The sequence below is a fragment of the Peromyscus maniculatus genome, chromosome 21, assembly GCF_049852395.1.
Source record: "Peromyscus maniculatus bairdii isolate BWxNUB_F1_BW_parent chromosome 21, HU_Pman_BW_mat_3.1, whole genome shotgun sequence".
Classification (NCBI taxonomy): domain Eukaryota; kingdom Metazoa; phylum Chordata; class Mammalia; order Rodentia; family Cricetidae; genus Peromyscus; species Peromyscus maniculatus.
Genome location: NC_134872.1, coordinates 9,487,652 through 9,512,718, shown reverse-complemented (window position 1 = coordinate 9,512,718; position 25,067 = coordinate 9,487,652). Strand labels below are relative to the sequence as shown.

General features: G+C 49.6%; 2 protein-coding genes across 2 annotated transcripts in view; one reads left to right on the top strand and one right to left on the bottom strand.

Moving 5' to 3' along the window:
* Positions 1-287, bottom strand: part of Slc37a1 (solute carrier family 37 member 1) — a 65,773-nt gene extending 65,486 nt beyond the window's left edge. The window contains exon 1 of the mRNA XM_042266706.2: positions 181-287. The gene's annotated coding sequence lies outside the window, so the exon portion shown is untranslated. The remainder of the gene's footprint in view (positions 1-180) is intronic.
* On the top strand, positions 123-17,444 carry Rsph1 (radial spoke head component 1). Its single transcript, XM_006997583.4, has 9 exons — positions 123-281; positions 4,085-4,198; positions 4,301-4,406; positions 9,631-9,721; positions 10,139-10,274; positions 13,718-13,789; positions 15,222-15,381; positions 16,055-16,186; positions 17,264-17,444. The coding sequence occupies exons 1-9, from the start codon at positions 228-230 to the stop codon at positions 17,305-17,307; spliced, it is 909 nt and encodes a 302-aa protein (XP_006997645.1). The 5' UTR covers positions 123-227; the 3' UTR covers positions 17,308-17,444.
* The last annotated feature ends 7,623 nt before the right edge of the window (positions 17,445-25,067 follow it).

Genomic DNA, 25,067 nt, shown 5'->3' with positions numbered 1-25,067 from the left:
CCCTCTTCCCGGGCGGCGATTGGCAGAGATGCCCTTCCAGTTGCCAGAACACTATCCCAGCCCTTGACTCCTCCCACACTGTTCGTCCCGCCCTTTCCCGCCACCCTTTTAGGCTGAGAGCCAAGCGGGCCGGGCAGCGTCTCCATGGCGACGCGAGACGCGGGTGGGGGTGGCTGGTACCTGCTTGGTAGAGACGCTACTCCGGAGATCCTAGCTGAGACCAGATCATGTCGGACCTGGGCTCCGAGGAGTTAGAGGAGGAAGGAGAGAACGATCTTGGGGTGAGAGCTCCTGGCCAGGGAGGGACTTCTGGGGTGCGCCGCAGCTCCGGAGCGGGAGGCGTGGGGACCAGCGGGCCGAGAGGCCGCGGACAGGACCACGCCGGCCACACGGGCGGCGGTGCGTCCAGGAAGTCGCTCTGAAAGGTGAAACGCCGTGACGTCTTGTTTCCACCCCCCCTCCCCGCTCCCATCCCGCCTCCCATTAAAGGCGAAGATTTCTAGGCAGAGGGCATGAGAAAAAGGATGGAGAAAGCTGCTTCCTGGCAACTCAATGCACCGTGCTGAGGTGCCCCGGGCTCTCAAGAGTTCACCACGTAGGTCTGGATCAGTTTCTCTGAACTGTCCCAAGCCACGGGAATCACTTTCCTAAGTGTAGACATTAGAGGAGAGGCAAAAGACTCCCAGGCAGCGATGTGCTCTGACTTCAGTGCCTTGTGGGTCGGCGGTTACTCCTTAAACAAGAGGGTGACCACTCCCTGACTGACAAAGAGGGAACAGGCTTGCTATGTGTGAGCAAAGAGAGTTTGAGGATAAAGCAAAAACCCGGGCCCCTCCTCTGTAACGCGGGGTTGGCACCTGCTCAGGCCTTTTTGCTGGTTCCTGGCCATCACCTCTCAGCTTCTGCTTGATCTATGCCCTGGAGCAGGCCTGGTCAGTGTGAAGAGGCAGAAATGCCTAGGAGTCACGTGCTCCCAACAGCAAGGAGCTAGTGCCAAAGGCAGGGCAGACTCCGTGTGAAATCTAGGCTTCACAGTCTCCATGCAATTTGTCAGAGACTGGTATTTCATCTGAAATTGCAAAGTACGTCCTGGCTTAGCTGCCTCCTTTTTAATAATCTGGCGGACCTTCTCACTGGTTTCTCGGGGTTCTACATCTAAACGTTCCCAGGGCGATGGTTCAGTCTGTGAGGACCTGAGTTTAGATTCTGCTACCATGCAAAAAGCTGGGCACAGAAAGATCCTAGGAGCTCACGGGCTGGCCGGCTTCGCTGCCATAGGAGGGCTCCAGCTTCTGTGAGAAAATCTGTGTCAAAATATGAAGTGGAGAGGATTGAGGAAGACACTGCCTGTCTGTCTCTGGCTCCTACAGATGGGCATGGACATGCACATACACACACACACACACACACACACACACACACACACACACACACAAACATACACACACACACACAGAGGTCACTAATTTATGGTCTGCTTCTGCTCATATTCAATTTACATTCCTGTCCATCCAAGTTTCTAGTTTGTTCTCCACCTGATTTGTAACATGTTTAAGCCTGTAGGTATGAAGGCAGACCACCCATGGATTAGCTGAAAGGATTTCTCTGCTCAGTCGCCCCCACAGCTCAGTCAGTGTTGGACAGGCTGGGAGGTCCCTGAGTTGGGAGCAGGGATCCACCCATATGGCTCAGCGTTGGCCATACTGGGAGGCCTCTAGGATCGGACCAGGGACTCTGCACATGTGTGTATTAGTTACTTTTCTGTTGCTGTGATAAAACACCGTGACTCATGGAAGGAAGAGTTTATTTAGACTTACAGTTCCAAAAGGATAAAAGTTCATCAAGGTGGGGAAGGCATATAGATAAACAGCAGGTATGGGGGGAGGGGAAGGGAGACATGGTAGCAGGAACAGGAAGCACAGACTGCAAGCAGGAAGTGGGGTGAGACTATAAACACCCAAAAGTTCGTCCCTAGTGACATACTCCCTCCAGCAAGGCTCTACCTCCCAAAGGTTCCACTACCTCCCCAAATAGAGCCACCAAGTAGGGAATCAGTGTTCAGAAGTCTGAGCTTATGGGGACATGCTCACTCAAACCACCACATTGTGGTTTGAAACAACCCTGAAAACAATCTGTAAGGTCACAGGCTTATATTCTAGGCAGGAATTTCTGGGCTAAAAGGGGCTAGAAGAAGGCAAGAAATGCCTGCCTGTTTGTTTCTAAAGCCTTCCACTTGATGTCCTGTACCTGTAATAGACACAGATCCAAGTTCACAGATCATGTTTTAAAATGTCTAAATGAATATGTTAATTGTGTATGTCTAAAGTATGTAGCGTGATATTTTAAGCTAGCCATGTTGCACCATTATGGAATGCTCTGGCCATTATATTAGGTATTATATGCACCGTACATCCATGTATATGAGCCAGAGAACACTTTTTTTTTTCAGAAAGTATAGGAAAAGCAGGAGAATTGCAAGCTTGCATTACTTCTTTTTTATTTACTTGTTTTTGGAGTTGGGGCAGGGGTCTGCTATGTGGCTAGGTTTGGCCTCCAACTCATGGCTCAAGCAATCCTGCCATCCTTCTGCCTCAGCCCTTACAAGTGGTACTGCTTGAGCCGGGCAATGGTGGCGCACGCCTTTAATCCCAGCACTTGGGAGGCAGAGGCAGGCGGATCTCTGTGAGTTCAAGGCCAGCCTGGTCTACAGAGCAGGTTCCAGGACAGGCACCAAAACTACACAGAGAAACCCTGTCTCAAAAAACCACACACACACAAAAGAACAAAACAAAACACAAGTGGTACTGCTCGCAAACATCTTTGTGTGTGTGTGTGTGTGTGTGTGTGTGTGTGTGTGTGTGTGTAAGGGGTGAAACCCAGGGTCTTGTACATGCTAGGCAGCCCCACTCACACTGAGCTCCACCCCAGTCCAATCTACTTACAAGATAGATTCATAGCTTTTCCAGATTGGGTTAGAATTGATTTATTTTCTTTACTTTTTTTTTTAAAGATTAATTTATTTTGTGTGTATGGGTGTTTTTTCTGCTTGTCTATCACATGGCATGCAGTGCCTGAGGAGGCCAGGAGAGGGCATTGAATCCTCTGGAACTAGAGTTACAGATGATTGTGAGCCACCATGTGGGTGCTGTTAACTGAACCCAGGTCCTCTGCAAGAGCAGCCAGTGCTCTTAACCCCTGAGCCATCTCTCCAGTCTCAGGGCCGAAAGTGTTTGGACTGTAAGTTCTTTGATAGGGAGTTTGACAATAAGATTAGTGGAATGTCCGTGTCTCCTTCCCCTCTCCCTCACAGCAGAACTTCCCAGCAGGACACAGACCTCTGGCAGACCACAGACTCTCCAGCAAAACCATGATGGAAGAGCCCTTCTCTTAGGGTATTTGCATTTTAAGTCCTGAATGATGGAAAGAGTGAAGAGGGAGGCGTCTGTGAAGGCTGGGGACCTGTCCCACCTGCATGAACTCTCTAAAGTGTTTGCCTGTGGGGACTGCGCTGTCTTCCCTTCATCGGTTCATGTTCACAGTGTCAGGATGAGCATAATAAACCACGTGCTCAGATGCCGGAGGGAGGGAGCGAAGCTCCCGCCATGGACACATGCATTAATCGTGAGACCTTGGACCGGGGCTCTGCCCATCAGGCTTGGTTACCTATTGGTGAAATTATTAAGGCCACTCCACGTAGTTAAAAGGGAGGTTTATTTTGTGGGGTAACTTACGAGTGAAGGGATAGTTTACAGGGTCTGGGGAAGGGGTAGCGCAGTCCAGCGGTGTTCTTTGGAAAACTTCCGCTCGGTCTAGCTCAAGCGTCCAGGGTCCAGGATCTCCCCTCGTCAGCATCTTCTCTCAGCCCCGCCTTGTAGGCGTGACCATTACTGAGGCCTCAGTGGGGGTTGGAACTTCCGGGTCAAAGCTGGAATGGCTACCCACTACAGTTACCTGCCTCACCAGGGCAATGTGAGAGGTGAATACCTTGCCCAAGGTTGGGATGCTTCGGTGGTACCATAGCTGTAGAATGCTTGGCTCGTGCTGTTGAACAGCAGTCACAGCTGGCTTGGTTTCTTTTGGCCAGGAATACGAGGGGGAGCGAAACGAAGTGGGAGAACGGCATGGACACGGGAAAGCGAGATTGCCCAACGGAGACACGTACGAAGGACACTATGAGTTTGGAAAAAGAAATGGCCAGGTCAGAACTGGGGGCTTAGGAAGCTGGTTTTCTCTGTTAAATATTGTCTTGGTGCATGCCGGACTCAGGACTCCTAAGAACTGTGTCATTGGTGTGTTTCAGGGGATCTACAAATTTAAGAATGGTGCCCGATACATCGGAGAATATATTAAAAATAAAAAACATGGTCAAGGCACCTTTATCTACCCGGATGGATCCAGATATGAAGGTAACATGCCATCACCACGGAGAAGATTTTTGTTTTTGCTGTATAGGTTGTTTCTGACATTGAGCTCGTCTGCAGATTCTAAAGTATATACGAGAGCTTAACGTTCACTAGATCTACCACTCAACAACAACAAAATGTGTTCCTTCCTCCATTGTCATCGAGGCCAGAAGTCTTTTAAGTAACTAAACATGCCCTCCTGTAAGCCGAGACTTAGAGTAAGGGAAAGGGGGCTGCTGGGTGGGCACAGAATCTAGGTGTGGCCTGGACCCTCGGCAGCCTCTGGCATCGTTCCTCTGAAGCTGTCTTTGTTGTTTTCTGTTTTTGCCCAGTCCCTCTTCTGATGGCCATGTGTCTTTAGACCGTGGAGTCCCTTGATCCAGGCATTTTGCCTTACTGTGATGTCTTTCCCAGTCTCCCATTCCTCACATGCTAATGTCATGCCCCAGGAAGACTCTTAGCTTATTTCTAAGAAGCGCCGGTCCCTATGTACCACTGTCACCTGGTGGGTACAAGTCTAATCCCAGAGCCAGGACGGGAGAAGGCAGGAAGTAGGCTGTGGACCTTCAGAAGGGGTATGCTGATCGGTATGTTCGGGTTTTCCTCTACTCTCTGTTTCTCCTGTCCCCAGAATGGGTTTTCTAGTTTCCATCCGATTTCCAAAAAGATCTGTGACTGTGGGGACCTTAGGTGTGACTCTGCATGTCACCTCTCTGTCTCAGCTTTCTTATCTGTAGCATGCAGATGGGGTAGATTGATATGTGTGTAATGCCTATAGAGATTCCTGCCTTGAGGGAAGAGCTTGTTGGCAAGGACCATGATGCACTTTGTGTGACAACATCACTTTCTAATGAGGGTGACATATCCTTAAAATTCGAGCTAACAAACATCTGAGATATTCATCTTCAGGAAAGGAAGGCTTATTTTGACTTTTAGAGATTTTAAGATTGGGTTATTTTTATTTTATGTGCGTGGGCGTTCTATACGCATGGGTATTTTACCTGCACATAGCCCAGAATACGTTGTCCACAGAGGCCAGAAGAGGGCATTGGAGCCCCGGGCTCTGGAGTTATATATGTTTGTGAACCACCATGTGGGTGCCGGAAACTGAATTGGGTCCTCTGCGAGAGCAGCAAGTGCCCTTAACCACTGAACCATCTCTCCAGCCCCCGATTTTAGTCCGTAGACATGTGAGCCTGTGGCAAGGCAGAGAACATCATGGTGGGAGTCTTCCTTAAACCCAGCTGCTCACCTCATGGTGGCCAGGACACAGAGGGAGGAGGGATGGCCATGTCCCCAGTGACCTGGCTTCTTTCACTAGATTCTATCTCCCCAGGGTTCCACAGCTCCCAACAGCACAGTAGTTGGGGACCAAGCCTCTACACATGGCCTTTGGGGGACACCTATCCAGACCATGGCAGTTACCCGCCCCGCTTCCAGATAAAACTAAAACTAACAGACAGCAAAGGAAGGGTCGTCTCCCGGACTCCGAGATGGGGCAGAGGCGTGAATGCATTAGACGTGGAGCTTAAATTGGTTTGTTCCTAACCCTTAGCAGGCTTGGTCGACAGAAGCACCAATGTAACGAGCTTTGGACAATTCGATTTGGGGCTTAATTGAATTCCTCCCAGACCCCTGGGAGCCTAATCTTGTTGTCACTTTTGATCTCAGGGTAGATGTGAATACAATTTGGGTTTCACATAAAGTACATTAAAAAGGGGAGGGGCTTAGGAAGTCTTTCTCTGAAGCAGGGTTGGGGATTTTATTAAAGATATTTTAGTATAGACTTAGGCATGAAGATTAGGAGACAAAGAGGTGCTCTTTGGTAAGACATACCCAAGTGCGGGTCCAGCGCCTCCCCACCAAAGGGAAGAGGCATCAGGAGTTCTTTACGTGGAGATGCACCAGCTGAAGAGAAAAGTCTACACACAAGACCTGTGAGCTCAAGCATGGGTATCCACACCAAGCAATCCCCCGGCTCTGCAGGCAATGGCTTCCCAAGGAGTCGGTTCAATGGGGGGCGCCAGCTACCATAGCCTCAGGGAAGGCTCGTCCTTACAAGGCTGTCCCCCGACTCAGATGCAGAGGTCATGCTAGAAACTCCCAGGCTGCTCACACTTCTGCCCAGCTCCTTGCTAGCTAGATGGTCCCCTAACCCTATCTCCTGGCCGATGATCTTCTTCTACAGCTCACAGAACTCACAGAAACACTGTTAATTGTTTATTATAAAGGGAACCATAAATAATACTGATGGCTAGTCAGATGAGTGGGTGTGTAGTGTGAGTTCTAGAAGGGTCCAGTGTGGGCCTCTGTTCCTTAGAAGTTGGTGTGCATGGCCATGCTGGCATATATACACTTTCCACAGCCCCAAGTCTCATCAAATCTCACTGTTCAAGGGGTTTTAAGGGCTTAATTGGCAGGCACCTCCCCCCTCCCCCATACTCGAGGTCTGGTGAGGAGACAGAGAATGATGGGAGTAGGAAAGAATTGTTTAAAAAGTTGCAAAAAAAGGTTAAATGTGGGGCTGGAGAGATGGCTCAGAGGTTAAGAGCACTGGCTGGTCTTCCAGAGGTCTTGAGTTCAATTCCCAGCAACCACATGGTGGCTCACAACCATCTGTAATGAGATCTGGTGCCTTCTTCTGACCTGTAGTCATGCTGTATACAAAATAAATAAATAAATCTTTAAAAAAAAGGTTAAATGTAAATTGAAGGCAGGAATAATGTGTTTCTAAATGCCATCCAGGAGCCTTGATTCCTGGCCACTAAAGCCTGCAGCGGGTGCAGGCCCCCCCCCCCTTCCTTTGAGCAACCCTGCTCCATTGAACAGGGTTTCCTGGGCTGGGCAGAGCCTCCCACAAGTTTCTCAGGTGGTGTAGCCTGTGCTCATGGGTCCTCACCAACATGAAATCTAGCGTGTTTGCAGTTTAACTGTCCTCTTTCACGTCTGTAAAGTTTCTGCAAAGTAAACCACATTTTTCTTGTCACACTAGCCTGGAGCCCAGCTCCCAAGGGCGAGAGAAGAGAGATGGGTTCCTTTTGTTATGATCTTTTTTGGGGGAAGGAAACCATCTGAAGTAACTGTGCCAGCTGTGGCCGCTTTGCCCCAGGGTGTGCTAGAGCAGCTCTGAGCAGCTCACGGAAGCCAATTTTGCACTTCTTGCAGCTCCATAAACAGCTCCAAATTGGCCTCAGTGGGAATATTCCAGAAACTGGCGGATGCTGCAGATGCAGATACGATGCTGCTCTGAAGGTCCAGGACAACCCCCAGATCTTTGCTCGTGGTGTGCACTGTCCCACGATTACTACAGACCTGGCACCAAATGCATATTTTAGTGAATGATCTTAATTTTGGGATTCTCCATCTCTCTTGCTCAGGTCCCTGTTTCGCATCTTATTGTGGGACCCAGTCCTCTTTCTGAACCCGTAGCAATCTCCATTCCCATCTCTCTGTGTATGTTTGGTGAGGCGCTCTGTGCTGAGCTGTCGTTCACCTTTGAGGTCCTGTTCTTGCCTCTGCCCCAGGCTGCCGATCACATCCTTTCTGGCCTCTGCCTTCATCTGGTGTAAACCTGTGGGGGTCCTGTGCTATCCATTTCTGCAGATGTTCTAGTTCACAAGGCGGCCAGAATGTGTTGTGAGTAAATATTGGAGAAGAGAGGCAAATTCTATAGAATTCCTAGTTTTGGATACACTTTGGGGTTTGTTTGTGGAAATAGATAGTTTGGATAGTCAACATTTTGTTAGCATAGTATATGTTCCCTTCATGTATGTGGAAATGTCTCTAGTGTTTGTGTAAGCCAGAAGTTTACACACATTCTAGGGTCCTCTTTAAGGAAGAGGATATAGAGTTGCCATAAGAATGAATTTTCGTTTGTAATGGGAAGTTGAAATAAACTGAACATTTTTAAATTAAAAATGTACGTGCCATAAACAACACAGAATTTAAGAATGCATCCTGGGGTGTATTTTTAATTAATGGCAGACATCCTTGTAGAATTCTAGAGTAGCTCTCCCTCACCCGTTTTGGTTTTTCTTTTGCACTGGGATCGAATCCAAGGCCTCCCACGTGCAAGGCAGGCGTCTTCTGCCGGTGCTAGCCAGTAGTCTTCCTACAAGAAAACAGTTTGCCTAGTTTTCTGTAGAGAGCATAGAAGACGAAATCATCCTTTTTTCTCTTGAAACAAACTGATCTCGATTAGTTCTTCATTACTTGTTCCATTCTAGAAAGTTCCATCCGGGTAGTAGTCTATAAAGTTCTACCCGGGTGCTGATTTGCTGTTGGTCATATGTGATCGGTAATGTCCACCTTGGGAATCCGCTGGTTGGTTTCCTTTACGAGTTGAAGAGTTTTTTTTTTGAATTTTCGAGACAGGGTTTCTCTGCGTAGCTTTGCGCCTTTCCTGGGACTCACTTGGTAGCCCAGGCTGGCCTCGAACTCACAGAGATCCGCCTGGCTCTGCCTCCCGAGTGCTGGGATTAAAGGCGTGTGCCACCACCGCCCGGCCCGAGTTGAAGAGTTTTTGAGAGACTGATTTCAAATCCCCTTTGGCTGGCAACACAGTTTGCTGCCAAGCCAAGTGTTCCAAATCCCGTGCTGTTTTTCCAGTGTTAGGGTTTTCTGTCATGTGCATGAGAAATGAGCAGGACCTACCCACATGCAGGGGAGTGGCCAGGCTCCCCAGGCCAAGAAAGGTAGAGTGGAGGATTTGGCAAGAGGGCAGCCGTGGAACCAGGTACCCAGCTGGGAGATGGAGTGAGTGCTGAGGCTAGACCTTCATCAAGCCTTGGAGATGCTGCTGAGTTGGCGCGTACCTGCAAGGCATGTGGAGTATAGCTGGAATCGGTGGCAAAGGGTCAGACAGGCTTGTCTCAACCCTGACCCCTCAAGCCCACCAACCTGCAAAAGCGTGAAAGTGTCTGGGGCTCACCTCACAGGCACACACCCTCTAGATCTGTGTCCCTGGGCTCCCAACTCGGCCCTCCTTAGCTAGCTCTCCCAGAAGCTGGCCCAAGGGGAAGAGAAGGTGGGTGGAGGGAAGTCAGAGAGGAGACGGGCATCAGGCTTAGCTCTGTGGTTACAAAGCTCTCTCTTTTGCAGAACACATTGCTTGGATCCTCCTGGGCGAGCAGGGGCCATAGCATCAGTCTGATCTTTTCATCTGACTTTGTGTGTGTGTGTGTGTGTGTGTGTGTGTGTGTGTGTGTGTGTGTGTTGTCCTTTGCAGGGGAGTGGGCAGATGACCAGAGGCATGGCCACGGCGTGTACTACTACGTCAATAACGACACCTACACAGGGGAGTGGTTCGCTCATCAAAGGTTTGGCTTCTACCTGTCGTCTTGGGGGTCCATTTGCGGGGTAAGAACAGGATAACGCCCACTGAAGGCAGTCCCATGCCGGAGGGCAGGTGTGTAGGGGAGGTGCTGCTGAGAGCGGCCGAGGAGGGACTACTGTCTTCTCATAGCGGGCCAGGACATGGATCCTCCACCCACAGCCCCAGGGAAACCCTGACTCTGCCCAGGGAAATCGGTTCATGGGCAAGCCGCTGGCCTCTGTGGCATTAGATGATGCTGGCTCCATGTACCCTGTGTGGGTGGCATGCCAAGTCTGCAAGTGGACACAGATACTGGAAACCAGTTGCCTATAAGCTGGCATCTGCTTACATCCCCCTCTGTCTTAGGGTCGGTGCTCCCATAGCGGACAGTAACCAGATGCTCTTGTCTTGTCTTCACCAGGCATGGGCAAGGCACCTACTTCTATGCAGAGACAGGCAGCAAGTACGTCGGCAGCTGGGTGAACGGGCAACAGGAGGGTGCTGCCGAGCTCATCCACCTGAACCACAGGTACCAGGGCAAGTTCCTGAACAAAAACGTAAGTCAGCGTGCCGTGTGCTAACGCTAAACACTCAGAGTTCCATTACCACCAGCTGAGGGCGGCTGCACCACTCCAAGCTCTTCGGATGCCCACAGAGTACAGAGTGGGGTGGGGTGGAGGCAGGAAGCCGGGCCTGTTTCCCTGGGCCCCAGTGGCACACTGTATCTCTATTAAGGCCAGTGCCCTCGGTACCAGGGCATCTTCTGCTGGCTGTGTGCGCTCTTGCCCTCTGGTAAACCATGGTCGAATGGGAGGGCGATCCCAGAGCTCCCCCCCTCCCCCCATGCCAGAGGCCAGCCTGCCACTCCTGGTTGGGAGGGCTTTAAGGGCCCAGGGTGATTGCCCCGGGTCTGGAGACCTCCACATGTTCACAGGCTGCTGTTTGGTGGGCTCTGCTCTGGCTTTGGTGGCGGCTTTGCACAAAGGGAGGAAGATGGGGGAAACTCGGTAACTGCGAGCTTTCTACCCAGGCTTTCCTGGGAGAACGCCACCGCTGCTCAGGGCTGGAGGGAGACTCCCCAGAGAGAGTTTGCTGAGCTCACTGACGGGGAAGTTGACAGGGGGTATGGCTAGCTACATTCATCACTCCCCCTTCAGACTCTCCACATGCCCTGGTTCATTTACATGTAACTTGAGCCTCAGCTGTTGGGGAAATCGATAAGCGAGACTAGACAGTCTGAAAAGGGAGAGGAAACCTGGAGGCTTTGCTCTGTCAGTCAGTAAAAAGCTTACAGTTATACGAACCACAGAAGGATGCCCAAACTGTAAAGTGTCATGTGCTAGCATACCCCCCCACCCCTGGCTGCCCCTTCCCTGCTCCCCCTTCCTCAGAACTTCTATACGACACATGCACACACACACTTACACATCAGCTTTTGCAGAATCAGTTTTGAGAGTTCGTCAGGTACCAGGACACAGAGGCACACCTGCTGACGTCTTGCACATCTGGGCATGTGGGATAAAATGCAGAGGAGGCCTCCGGGTCTAGACAGAGCTCCTGCCCTGGCTCAGCAGGCCATACCCAATGGTCCTCCCACTGCCTTTCTGTTCTATAAGACAAGCAAGCCATCTGACTCCAGACGCCAAATCCCTAGCAGGTTTTCCAGGTACAGAGTGAGGGCATCCCCTCTGCTCGGACCCTTAAAGGGAAAGGAACTTGGAACCAGCCTAATCTACGTTTGGTCAGGTGTTTCTGCTTTTGTTTGCTCCCCGGTTAACTTCCTCCACTCACCTAACCTGAGCACATGTTTCACCTTATAGACAGGGGCGGTGCCTGACCCTGGAATGAAAGCCAGTAGACTGAAGTTGGTTGTCATTCTGTCTTTGGAGAAATGCATGTACATAGACTAGAGTTCTTTCTGTGTGATAAACAGCATGACCAAATGCAACCCAGGAAGGGTTTGTTTCCTCGCACAGGTCCATCATTGAGGGAAATCAGGACAGGAATTGAAGGAGGGTAGGGACTCCAGCTTGACCCAGAGACAGCAGAGGAACACTGCTACAGCCTTGGTCTCAGGCCATGTTTGCTACCTTTTTATTTTTGGAGCTGAGGATCGAACCCAGGACCTTGTGCTTGCTAGGCAAGCGCTCTACCATTGAGCTAAATCCCCAACCCCTGCTACCTTTCTTATACAGCTCTGGCTGACCTGCCTGGGCATGGTGCTGTCCACAGTCAACTGGGCCCTCTTACATCAATGAACAATTAAGAAAGTGCCCCACAGACATGCTCTGCAGGCCAATCTGATGGAGGCACTTCTATACTGGAGGTTCCTCCTTCACAGTTGACAGCCAGATACCAGGACTGCTGAATGTAAAGAGCTGATATTTTGAAACACCACAAACACTGTCCGTTGTCTTGAAAAGCTGCACGACTTTATCCCCTCACTAACAGAACCTGACTGCCCATCACAGGTTCTCAGCACACTGGATTTATCCGCTACATCCTTTGCTTTTTCCCTCCCCCAATCTTATGTGCAAACATTTTTTTTTAAATTGTGTGTTTCCCTGGTTACAAGCAGGGTCAGGCATCTTTCACCCTCTCAGCACTTGGTTGTGTTTCTTTCTCAGAAACTCCCCCATCCCTGCCCTTGCTGACAAGTCGTTAAAGCAGGGTGAGCAAGGGCGAGGAGGGATGGAGATGAGGAGGGATGGAGACAGGAGGCAGACTAGAAGGAGATGAAGTCATTGAACACTCGGTCAGGACATGGCTGGCAGCTAATGAAGACATGAGGGGCCGAGGAACTAGATAACTAGATACGCCTGCCCAAATCACATCACCTGGCCAAGTCTGGGGAGGAGACGGATGCTACTGTCAACAGTGACCGAGGGAACCACTACTGGTTGTATTTTTAAAAGTCTAGTTGCTCTATAACTTTATAAAAGTCCGTCCTTCAGCAAAGAGAGAAAGGGGTTTTCTGGAAGGAATATTTAAATGTCGCCATGAACGAAACTAATCAAAAGAGGTGACGTCTATGAATGCAGAAACTAGGGAAGAGTCCTTAAACAGACTCACAAAGGAAAAATGGATTTAGTTTCCTAAAGGAACATAATGACAAGAAAATTGAAAGCCCAGGGTGGTGGTCAGTGTATGTCTACAGCGAAGAGATTGTGAGGCAGCCTGAGCTATGGAGTGAGACACAGGGTCAAAACACAACAAAACAGCATGTTCGCGCTAACGCTTGGACAAAGAACAGTGTTGGCATGGCAACGCCGAGCATCGGTAAACAAGGCACATTATAATTCCTGGTCCAAGGTGAATGCAAATGTCAGGTTGGCAACTGGTGATGTGGGAAAACATTTGTAAAGCTGGGGAGTGGCTCACACTCAGTTTCTAAGTCAAAGTGGCGACAGTGTGTGTCATCGTGACCAGGTTTTCGTTGAAAAAAAAAATCTCCTGGGGGGCTGGTGAGATGGATCAGTGGGTAAAGGTGCCTGCTGTCAAGTCTGGCGACTTGAGTTCGCTACCCAGGTCCCACACGGTGGAAGGAGAGAACCGACTCCCACAAATGGCTCTCTGACTGTCACACATGAACTGTGACACCATGTGCACCCCACCCCCATCCATGAGTAAACAAATTATTTAAAAGTGCTTTGCACTAAATCCAGTGCTACAGCAAACAGATCAAAGCGCTGGCGGGCAGCCCCTCTCTAGCCAGTCTGCCCATAGGCACCGACCGATTCATTCCAGGTTCTACAGTGGGTAGATTCCTTACTCCTTTTCAATGCGGTAAAAACATGGCAGAGACCTTCAGAAACAAACCCTTGAACAGTTCCACCAGCTGTCAGTTAACGGAAGCATTCTGTAACTCCTTCTCAGACTCTGCACGGTGAGGTCGTTCGGGGTGAGCTTTCTGGGCATGGCACTTAGGGAGCGTTTTTGTACTTTCTATTCGACATTGACCATGAAGCGTAAAGCGCACTGAGTTCCTTTCTCCCTACAGCCTGTTGGTCCTGGGAAGTACGTCTTTGACATTGGATGTGAACAGCATGGTGAATATCGCCTAACAGACGTGGTAAGTTGAAGAATACGATTGACTCTGTTTCCAATGTCATTGGGCTGATATTTAAATATCAGCCCAGTGACATTGACCCCGAGAGGTAAAAGGGGACTGTCTGTGAGCACGCTCCTAGGCAGCTCAGCTGCCGAAGTGATCGATGTCATTTCACAATGCCTGCAGGAGTCAGAGCTAGATTTTGTGGCTAGGAACTGGCTAACCTTGAGTTCCGGCAGGTGTCAGTCCCAGAATGGCATCTGAATGCTATAACCGTCAGCAACAATGTCAGGTGTCTGTTCTCGGCTCATGGTTGACCGTCTTTTAAAGCCTGGTTAGTAAGTCCCTTTGCTATGTTTAGCACAGAAATTAATACCAGGTTAACTTTCTCTGGCTGGCATCAATGTCATCATTCTTAGGCATTCAGAGACAGTGTGTGTAAGGTGTGTGTGTGTGTGTGTGTGTGTGTGTGTGTGTGTGTGTGTGCTCCTGATGTGGACACTCAGGGACAGTGTGTGTCAAGTGATGAGGCATCAGTTGCGGACTGCCGGCTGGAAGGGACATCTGCCACTTGTGGAAGGTTCACCTATTGCTAGAGCACAGGTGTGTTCTTTGGGGATGTTCTCAGAGTTTGGTCCCTGGCTCAGCAGCCTCAGGGTCACTTGGGAACCTATGCAAATTATTAGGCTCCAATCCTGACAGGCTGAGTTAAAAGCATCGTGGGTGGGGCCAGCATGTGTGTATGAGAGAGCCTTCTGGGTGACTCCGAGCAGGCCAGGCCTGGGCACCACTGGCCTGGAACACTTGTGTCTTCCTCGTGAGTGGAAAAATTCATTTCTGAGTGAATGAGCAGATGTTCCCACCTGTCTCCAGGAGGTTTTGCTGACTCTTTAGGTTGATGTTCTGATCTCTGGAGCGTTTAAAAAGCTGCAGAATTGAGGCATCGACAGATACATTTGAAAAAAACCGATGCATGCTGGTTCCAGTTCCCTGTAGGAATTGCGAGTGTTGACCTCCCAGTTCTCTTTTGTTGAATTTGATCTCTGGACCCATGCCAGGAGAGCCCTTGTGTTTGTGCATTTTCCTGCCATCATGGGGACATCTTGGGCTTTAGGACTTGACCTCAGTGGATGTTGCTAGGGATGGAGAGTGGAGCAGGGGTTGAAAAGCGTGTCTCGTCGGTTATCCTCCGTTGCTGAGGGACATGCCGAGTCTGAGAGCCTCTCACGGTGTCTTGGCTGTGCTCTGTGGCTTCCTGACTTGTCTGGATCATGCTAGATCTGTCTTCAGCCCTTAGATGATGCCACCAGTAAGTCACACTTGTTCCGGTCAGGAATGGTGTCGCCCGAAGTCTCAATCCCAGTTCAGAGCCCATCTTTGCCCTGTGGTCTTTTAATGTTCCAGACCAAATAATAGCCATGTCGATGACTTTGTATTTTTGCACTTAAAATAGGAAAGAGGAGAAGAAGAGGAGGAGGAAGAGACATTAGTGAATATTGTTCCAAAATGGAAAGCTCTCAAAATCACAGAATTGGCCCTGTGGACGCCAACCCTCTCCGAGGAGCAGCCTCCTGCTGAGGGACCAGGCCAGGAGGAAACACCCGGAGCTGCTGGTATGGAACACCCCAGGGTTGTCAGGGCAAGCACCCTGGGATTGTCAAGTCAGGGGCCCTGGGATCGTCAGGGCAGGTACCCCCGGGTTGTCAGGGCAGGCACCCCTGAGTTGTCAGGTCAAGCTCCCGGGGGTTGTCAGAGCAAGCGCCCCAGGGTTGTTAGGGACATGCACACCTGTCCTCAGATCTGGTGTCGCTGATCTCTCTGGGAGGTGGCCTCTGGGTCAGTCTGGGTGCAGGATGCTATAAGTACACATGTTTGGGATGGGAGTCTCCCAGGGAGTAGAGGGGAAGAATGCAGATCAGCTGGATGGAAGAAATGCCCAGCTATGAAGTAGGCTTAGCCACCTTGGGGGATTCCTCAGTAGCCAGTTTACTTGGCAATGCCTCTCTGTGGCCGTGACTTGGGTTGGGTAGCCAATAGCAAATGGGTCACATGTCCCTGTTGGAAGAAGGATCGAGGCAGCATCTCTCTGTATACGTTTTACAGTGGTCTTGTGGAGAGAGTTGGGAGATGGGGCAGGGTGATCTGATGGCCAGGCCTGGGCTCGAGCTTGGAGGCTGGGAAAGGAGGCCCTGGTGTCAGGAGCAGGAGACCCACTTGACACACACATATCTGCACTCATGCTCCCTGGTGACCTCCTTCTGTCATCCATCATTGTCCTCATCCCAGGTATGGGTGACACCTCAGAAGAAGCCCAGGCTCTGGCAGAAGGTTTTGAGGGTGAGATGGAGAGGACCGGAGAGGACGACATCGATGCCCTCAGGCAGGAGAGCCGAGAGAACAGTTACGACATGGACCAGGGTAAGAATACGTGCCCTGTGGAGTGGACAGCACCTGTGTGAGGCCAGCCACACACCCTAGGAGGAGCAGGCTTCTCCTTCCCCCACCGAGCTAGCCTCAGGCCAGGGTGAAGGACCTGAGTGAGCCTGGGGAGACGAGCATAAGTCCCCCCAAAGTCCAGCTTGTCTCCCAGTTGAGCCTGTCCACGGCAGGAACTGGCCTGGTGTGACTGGTCCCCCCCTTTATTTTTTTTGGTTTTTCGAGATAGGGTTTCTCTGTGTAGCTTTGCGCCTTTCCTGGAACTCACTCTGGAGACCAGGCTGGCCTCGAACTCACAGAGATCTGCCTGGCTCTGCCCCTCCTCCCCCCCAGGTCTGGGATTAAAGGCATGTGTCACCACCGCCGCCTGGCACACCTGCACATTTGTATACAGCTCTGGGTCTCTGGCACACTCAGTGTGGGGTAGAGGGGCAGGGATCTCATCCAGAGGCGCCCATGTCCACAATTTCACTCTAGAGTGTTAGGGACCATCACCACGTCCCCCAGAGAGGTGAGAACTCACCGGGAACAAGAGCAGGAACTATTTCTAGGAAGGGTCAGCCCCAGATGAGTGGAAAGGCTGAGAGGCGGTGAGAAAGGGGAGAATGGGGGTGAGAGGAGACTCCAGACAGAAACGCAACCCGAAGCCTGGGGGAGTGCACTCTTTCTTGACTTCTCATGGTGGGCCTTTGGATTGGATCTTCATCTCTGTGGTGTGTGACTGAGGGGCCTTTGGGAAGCAGAAGCCTCAGGCTGGGAGCTCGAGAACCAGGGGGACCAGCGGAAGATGAGTAGCCCAAAAATCGATGTGGGAGAAAGAAAGAAGGGGATGGAGATGGGGTTGAGGAATGCTTAGGACCAGGTCCAGGGAGACTGGGCTCAGTGGATGATGTCTGGTCCCTGAGCGGGAACAGGAGCCTTAGCTCGGGAGCTTGTCCCGGAGTCCTTAGCCCAGGGACCCGGATGCCTGCAGAAAACAGAGCTAAATGCTTAAATAGCTGTAATCGTTTTTTAAACCACTAACTTTTATGTTTCTCGCGTGTTTTCTTTTCTTCCCAGGAAACGCGAACTTTGATGAAGAGCAGTTAGACCTCCAGGAGTAAGATGGAGGAGCTGGAAGAACACAGACACACCAGCCGTGCCTAGTTCCGGGCAGCTGGGGCTGGTACCAACCAGCTGTCAATCTTTTGTTGTTGCTCAGTTGTTGTTTTGCAGTTGGAAATAAATCTCCCAGTGTTCAGAGTTTGTGAAGGCGCCTCCGCCACCGCGTCTGAGGGCTGGTTTCCAGCTGCTCACCGGCACCACTCTTTGGAGTGTGGGGTTAACGGGTGTGGACTTCAGGTATGCACCTCTCACAAAACACGGCGTCTGGAGTGTGCCCCAGGCTCCGTAAGAAGGCCAGCTGCCTGCGTCCTCTGCCCTCTTCTTGGATTTCCATCTCCCAGCAAGGTCTCTGCCACAGGCTGAGCAAGGACACTCACGGGCATTGGTAGTGAGCGCCCCCTGCAGGTTCCTTGGCAACTGCAGTTTCCTGCCTCGTTCGTGGTCAAGTGCCATATAGATTCCCACCTGGTGTCTCCCTTCCCTCTCTTGAGCTGTTCCCTTCCCCCAGCATTCGGGGGCTAAAGCAGAAGCCCGGGAATCCTATCCCATAGAGTTTCTCCTCCTCTTCCCTCGAGTTGCTCAGAAGGGAAGTTGCTCAGAAGGGAAGTGCTTTATCTTGCCCCACTGAGATGGAGGCCGTCAGTTCCAGTGCTGAGCCGGGGCTCTGCCCACAGTGGGCAGGCTTCCCAGCTCTCCAGTACTGCCCAGTGCATTTCTTCTCATTGTCCCCCAGACTCTAGGGGGACAGGATGCTAGGGAGTGAGAGTGTCGGCTGTAAACAACCCATCCATTTTCCCATCTCTCATTTCCTGGAGACATTGCAGCAGAAATTTGAAGCATTTTGGTTTCATTAGGGCTGACTCCTCCCAGCTCAGGCCTCAGTGAGTAAAATGAACTACTGTGTGCCTCTCTCGGTATTTGAGTCACATAGTAAGTCTTACACCCCAGGTGAGGACGCCATGTCAGAAGAGCCTGCCCGCTAGCTCCCCAGGTCCTCCGCCTCCTAGAATCACCCCACCCAGGCTCCACACTCTGCACACTCTCAGATAGGCGGCATGCTGCAGCCGTGATGACCAGTGCTTTGACCTCCTCGGCAGACACCCAGTCACCACGAACAGCATGAGGGACCGTGACACTATGGCATGCTGATGTGATACCTGGCTCTTGTGGAGGCTCTCTGCACATGTGGGAAACTCACCTTCAGAGGAGACATAGATAGCTGGTCACCTCTTGAGTTTCTGATTCAGCAAGGCTGGGGAAATGTGAGTGTGTATTTGTTCAGGTTCCAGGGGTGCAGGGGCTTCTGGGTCATAGGCCACATGGGGTGGGAGGCTACTTTCCATAGCATACCATGGTCTAGTCCAAAAGCTGAGAAGGTCCAGACTGCAGATTCAGGTCCCCACTGTGTGGGAACCAGTTGGGGGGGGGGGGCTCTGTATTATGTAATTTCTTCCTTGTGACTCTCAGAAGCTGTGTGAGGTGATGCAGTAGAAATCCTCAGAACACTGCACGTAAAAAGATGTGGACATTTATTGACACTGTATGACTCCATCAAACTCCTCACAGTGGTCCTCAGAACACTACACATACAGAGATGTGAACATTTATTGACACCATGTGACTCCATCAAACTCCTCACAGTGATCCATGGAGCATCTGCTGAATAAAAGATTTATCGGAGAGAATTTTCCACAATTCAGGTTTTTAAGAGTATATAAAAATGAATTACACAAATTGCTGGATTTTATGACCCTTAGGAAAATGCAAGACAAACATTTTTCATAAGTGCAAGAAAGTTCTGGATTCTACGAATTGCAGGTTGTGTTAATATCATAAAGCATGTTGTAACTTGACTTCAGTAATTTCATTACCACATTAGAAACAGCAGCTGAGACCGTACAATATGCAATTATACTCAGGGATTATACTTATTTGCTTATTCTATGAGCACAGTTATGAAACGGGCTATCCTCAGAACACCGTGTTTGGAGTTGGGGTGGAGGGTAGAAGATACAACATGGTCAGCATGGGGCATCCTGAGATTGTGGCTCTGTATCTGCATGTGTCAATACCAACAAGCCCCGAGTAAAGGAAGGAGGGGCAGAAGGATGGGAGAAGAGAGGTGGGGTTCTCCCCCCCCCCCCGAGTTCCTGACAAGGACTGAAAGAGAGGGGATGACTCACCCAGAACTCATGGAAGGACAGCCCTGGACTTCTGGTGCCACGGCAGAACCTGGCTCCTGTGTGGGAACCTAACAGCATCTCTCCCAGCTGCTGCTCCAAATAGCTCAGAAGTAGGGAGTCAGTCATTCAAATACTACAGCAATCATGGACACACAGAGGGCCTGCATCATCGCTGTTGGTCATAGGACCACGGAATGAACCTCTCGGTGCTTCTCCAAGTGGGAGGCATGGATCATGCTAAAAGCTGCCCCTCCGCTGGGCCCACAGGGAGACTCGGGGCAGTTATCACCCGTCCTTCCCCTCAAGTACCCAGTTTCACAAAAGCATTGCACTATCCCCCTTCCCTTTACCCATAATGATATCTCTCAAGAGCCCCGGGGGGAGTCTAGAAACCTTTCCACCACCAAACCTGCCTACACTATGCTATCTCTAACTCACATGTCTACGATGAAGTTGATCTTAAAAATTACATGCAATGAGTTTAACATTAGCTCCTGAAACACAGAACAACCTCACTATTAATTCAGGTGGATGCAACATCCCACCTCCGTCAACATCTTTCATCGTGGTGTATCTTTGGGTCTCGAAGGATGGCAACCAAACTCACAGACACTGATGTCACAGATAGAGGGATCACAGTATCCTGAAGTGCATCTTATAGATGATAAAGCACATCCACCTTCCATGAGCAGTTTGCATGTCAACATTTATCAATGAGATCACTCAGGCCTGTCGTTCTATGTGGGACACTTTCTGCTAACGGATGTAAGGTGTTTCAATGTGCTTTTCCAGAGCTGAGGCTAGAACCCATGGCCTTGTGCATACTGAGAAAGTACTCTACCACCAAGTCACTTAACTCAGATTTCTTCCCTCCCCTTGCCTCCCTGTTCCTTTCCTGTCTCTTGTTCTCCTCCCTTCCTCCCTCCCTCCCTCCCTCCCTCTCTCCCTCTCTTCCTTCCTTTCTGTCTGTCTGTCTTTTCTTTTTGTTGACAGGGACTCACTGCACAGCTGGGCAGACCTGGAACTCGCTGTGTAGACCAGCCTGGATTGAGCTTTGCTGCTATTTTTTGCCTCTGCCCGCTAAGCTTTGATTGGCAGGCATACGGTCCACACCAGCCCTCCAGTTCTTTTCCTCTCTGAGTGTGATTAGCTGTGTCCTTAGGGGACTGCCTGTCTCACGCAAGTGCCTGGTTTGTTGTGTGTTGGCATAAAGGTTTCTGGTGTTCTATTTTCACATCTGTGACCTCAAGGGTGATACTCCTCTCTGTTTCTGATGATTTGGACTGCCTCTTTTGCTCCGATTAGTCTGGCTGGGGTCTAGAAGTTTTCTTGATCTTTTTTGAAGCACTAGCTTTTGTTTTGTTTTGTTTTGTTTTCTGTTTTCTATTGCGTTGATTTCTGCCCTGGTCTTTGAGAATTCCTTTCTTTTGCTCATATCGAATTACTATATTTTGCTTGTTATTTCTAGTTAGGGTGGTAAGGCCAAATATGTTAGGTTTCTTTTTCAAAAAGTGTGGTATTAGCCGGGCGATGGTGGCGCACACCTTTAATCCCAGCACTCGGGAGGCAGAGCCAGGCGGATCGCTGTGAGTTCGAGGCCAGCCTGGGCTACCAAGTGAGCTCCAGGAAAGGCGCAAAGCTACACAGAGAAACCCTGTCTCAAAAAAAAAAAAAAAAAAGTGTGGTATTAATTTCTCTCTAATCCTGTTGCAATGACATCCCACAGATTCTGATAGGTTGTATTCCTATTCCTGATCAGTTAAAAATTTTCCCTAGATTAAACAAAAAGACTTATTTATAGCATGTGAGTACAAATGTGTGTGTTCATACTCTGCATGGCATGCCTGCAGAGGTCATAGGACAACTTGTGGGAGTTGGTTTTCTGCTTCCACCAGGTGGGTTCTGAGGATCGAACTCCGGTGGGTAGGCCTGTTGGCAAAGACCTCTAATGGCTGATCATCCATTTTCCCACCCCATTTGCCCCTTTGACTTGGCCTCTGACCCAGGAATTAACTAGAGATGTGTCATTAGTTTACAAATACGTAGATTTTCTTTTTATGTTTTCTGTCATCATTTCTAATTTAGTTCTTTCGTGGACAGAAAATGTATATCCCACAATTCAAATGCTTTTACATTTATTACGATTTGCTTTATAGCCTAGGATGTGGTCATTTTGGCAAACAGGCCATGTTGTACTTGAAAAGAGAGTGAATTTACCACTGTGTGGTGAGGTTCTCCATAAGTATTGATTAGGTCAAGTTGATTGGTAGTGCTGTCGGGTCTTTTATGTATTTATTGATTTTCCTTCTTTCTGTTTTTAGTGACTACTGAGAGCTATTAAAACCCATGAAAAAAATGGCTGCAGGTTTTCCTACAGGTGGCGACAGGGTTTAGCATCTTCTGTTGCCCTGTTACACATTTCTTGAAGACCATGATAAACACCCTACTTAGCATTAATTGTCGTCTTGACCCAGTGCAGAATCACCTGAGAGAGGAGTCTTGGCTGAGTCACTGGCTTGATCAGATTGGTCTGGGGGCTCCTCTGGGTGGGAATTGTCTTGATTGCTAGTGATGTAAGAGGGCCCAGCCCACTGTGGGCGGTACCATCCCCGGGCAGGTGCCCCTGGGCTGTATAAGAAAGCAAAGTCTGGGCCGGGAGAGAGAGCCAGCATGCTGTGTGCCTCCAGATTTCTGCCTCGGGTTCCTGTCCCGACTTCCCTCAGTGATGGGCTGTACCCTGGAAGTGTAAGTCAAACAACACCCTTCGACCAAGGAGGAGCTACTGAGTGTTCAGACACAGCCTGTGGGGGCACATTCTAGAGTCCAGCCTGTGCAGCAGGGAAGGGTTCACATGCTGGATCACAGAAGGATGGGAGGGACATTGGCGTGGAATATGGGGTTCCAGAAATGTGAAGTATCTGAAGTAGGGTGGAGAACCGCGAACAAAATGGAGATAGGAATAAATATTTCAGAATTCAAAACACCAAGGGTTCGAGTGTTTTCTCACAGAACAGTAACTTTGCTTTATCGCTGCCCGAAGAGCATTGCGGTGGGTTTTTCTTTGTTTTCCCCCTCCTCAGGATTTGTGGTAATTTCACAACACACAGATCCATTGAAATCTACTGACACCATTTCCCCAACAGCTCAGATGCTTGTTACTGTCTCTTTTTCAGCAATATTTTAAATTAAGGTGTATACACTGTGTTTTAAAACATCTCGCTATCACACACTTAATAGAGAACAGTGTGGCGTAGCTTTTGGGTTCGGAGGGAGACCAGAAATTCTGTGTGGTTCACTTTATTGCCCCATTTGCTTTATGGTGGTGGTGTGAGAGTGAACCTGTAATAGCTCGAGGTGTGTGGGTGCATGTATCCTATCCTCTCCTGGGAGGAGAGGAGAGCACGTCCCTGTGGGCCCTCTTTGCCCCAGAGCTGAAGTCTCTGCTTGCTGACGCTGGTTTGATACTTAGTATTGCATTGTATCACTTTGAAAAGTGTCGGAGGCTTTGGTTACTGTTGTTGTTTTTCCTGTACTTAAAGTGTGATGTGTATGTACATGCTTGCATTCATGTATTTAGCAGGTTTAAAGGACATTTTGCTTCAGGATGATTTTGTTCCTGAGATAACAGCTGCTGTCAATCACCAATCTCTTGCCGTCCATCCTCTTTTGATACTCGGTCCTACTTCTTTTTCTTTCTAACAGTATTGTTATTTACTGATTGATATGGTTTCAATTGTTTTTCAAATTAGCATTTATGTGTGTGTGTTTGTGTAGGCACGTGTGTGTGCATGCATGGGTGGACTCCAAAGGTGTCTTCTTTAAGAGCCGCCTACCTTGCTTTTTGAACTGGAGCTCACTGATCTTCGAACACGGCCAGCAAGCTCCTGAGATCCTCTTGTCTCACAGGCCTGGGTTCTGGGTGGAACTCAGGCCCTCATGCTTAGGTGGCGCATGCTTTCCCGACTGAGACATCTCTCCAACCCATATTTTTAATTAGCATGCAAAGTGGGCTCCATTGCAGCATTTTCAAGTATAACCTGTGTTCATTCCCCCTCACCCCCCCTTGTCCTCTTCCACTCCCAGTAGCACCCTTTCCACTCTCGTGACACACGGCTCATCACCCCATCCCCCTCTTGCGGTCCCTTTCTGTGGATATTCGCCCTGTTTCTTTCTCCTGGGCATCCAGCTTTTCACAGTTCATGACATGTTTGGCACAGGCTGTCCCTGCTCACCAGCCATTCCAACAGTCGGACTGAGGTACAGCCTGCTGCTCTCAGGTCATGAGGGGTTAAAAGCATGAAACAAGAGGAGGAAAATGACACCAGGAAACCAGGGTCTGTAAGAGCCATTCTTGGTGTCTGCCTCTTTCCAGGAGCCATTTCTGAATTTCTTTTCTGTTCCTTTCCTTACCCTGAATTTCTGACTTCAACAAAATTGCTGTTTTACTTTTTTTTTTGGTATATGATTTTCTTGCATCCCAAGGTGTAGAAAAATCTATTTTAGTCAATTTTCTCAAATCCCAGGTGGTACAGCCTTCTCCCTCCGCAGAATTGATACTGCGTGCTGGCATTTAGTTACACTAGACTTAACGCACCTGTCAGAGAGGCACTCTAGAAAGTTCTGGGTAATCCAGCTGCCACATGAGCAGCACCAGAGCTGTTACCACAGCTAGAGAAGACAGTGCCATCCCCCAGTTGGCTGATTGTCACTCTCCAACAACCCAGCGAGAAGCTTCTGCTGTCTGCCCGTTTCCGAGACAAGGAAGTGAAGTGTAACCAATCAACAAGTGTAGGTGAGGGCCAGGCTCTGGGCCGCTGAGCTGGACTCAGAGTTTTCTGATGTTGACATGTCTATTCTTAGAGACAGTAGAAGACCATGTGGTCAGATCTGACCACTTCCCATTCTCAGAATAACCTTTGCTCTAGTCAATAGCTGGACAGACAGCTTTTCCCCCGACTCCAGGGCCTGGTCTGTGCTGTCTGTAGTCACTCCCGGGTGTTTGTTATAGATAGGCTCCCGGATCCTCGTAGATACCAAGATCCTGGGATGCACAAGATATTTATATAGAATGGAGCCGTCTTTGTACACAATCAGCATGTATCCTCAAGGCTGATCATTTCTACATTACTTACAATGCTTAATGCAACATGCATGATGTGTAGACAGGCCCAGCTGATAGTACTGTTTATTATATACTTCATATGGAGCTGTATAACCTACCTAGTGTCCAGCTCCTGGGTGGGGCAGTTTTGGTGTTCTTGGCAATGATCTTCATGCAGTGTAGTAGTTATTTGTGACTGTCATATAATGTACATAGACTAGATGGCTTAATTAAAAGGAAATTCAATAGCAAGATGTCACAGTCTGCTTCCTCCTGAGGCCTCTCTCCTTGGCTTTGCAGAAGGTATCTCCTGCTGTGTCTTCACAGGCTTGCTCATCTGTATGTGTATTTTCATCAGTGTTCTATTGCTGTGAAGAGACACCACAATATGGCAACTCTTCTAAAAAGAGAGCATTTAGTTAGGGCTTGCTTAGAGTTTCAGGGAGTTAGTCCATCATCCTCATGGAGGGGAGCA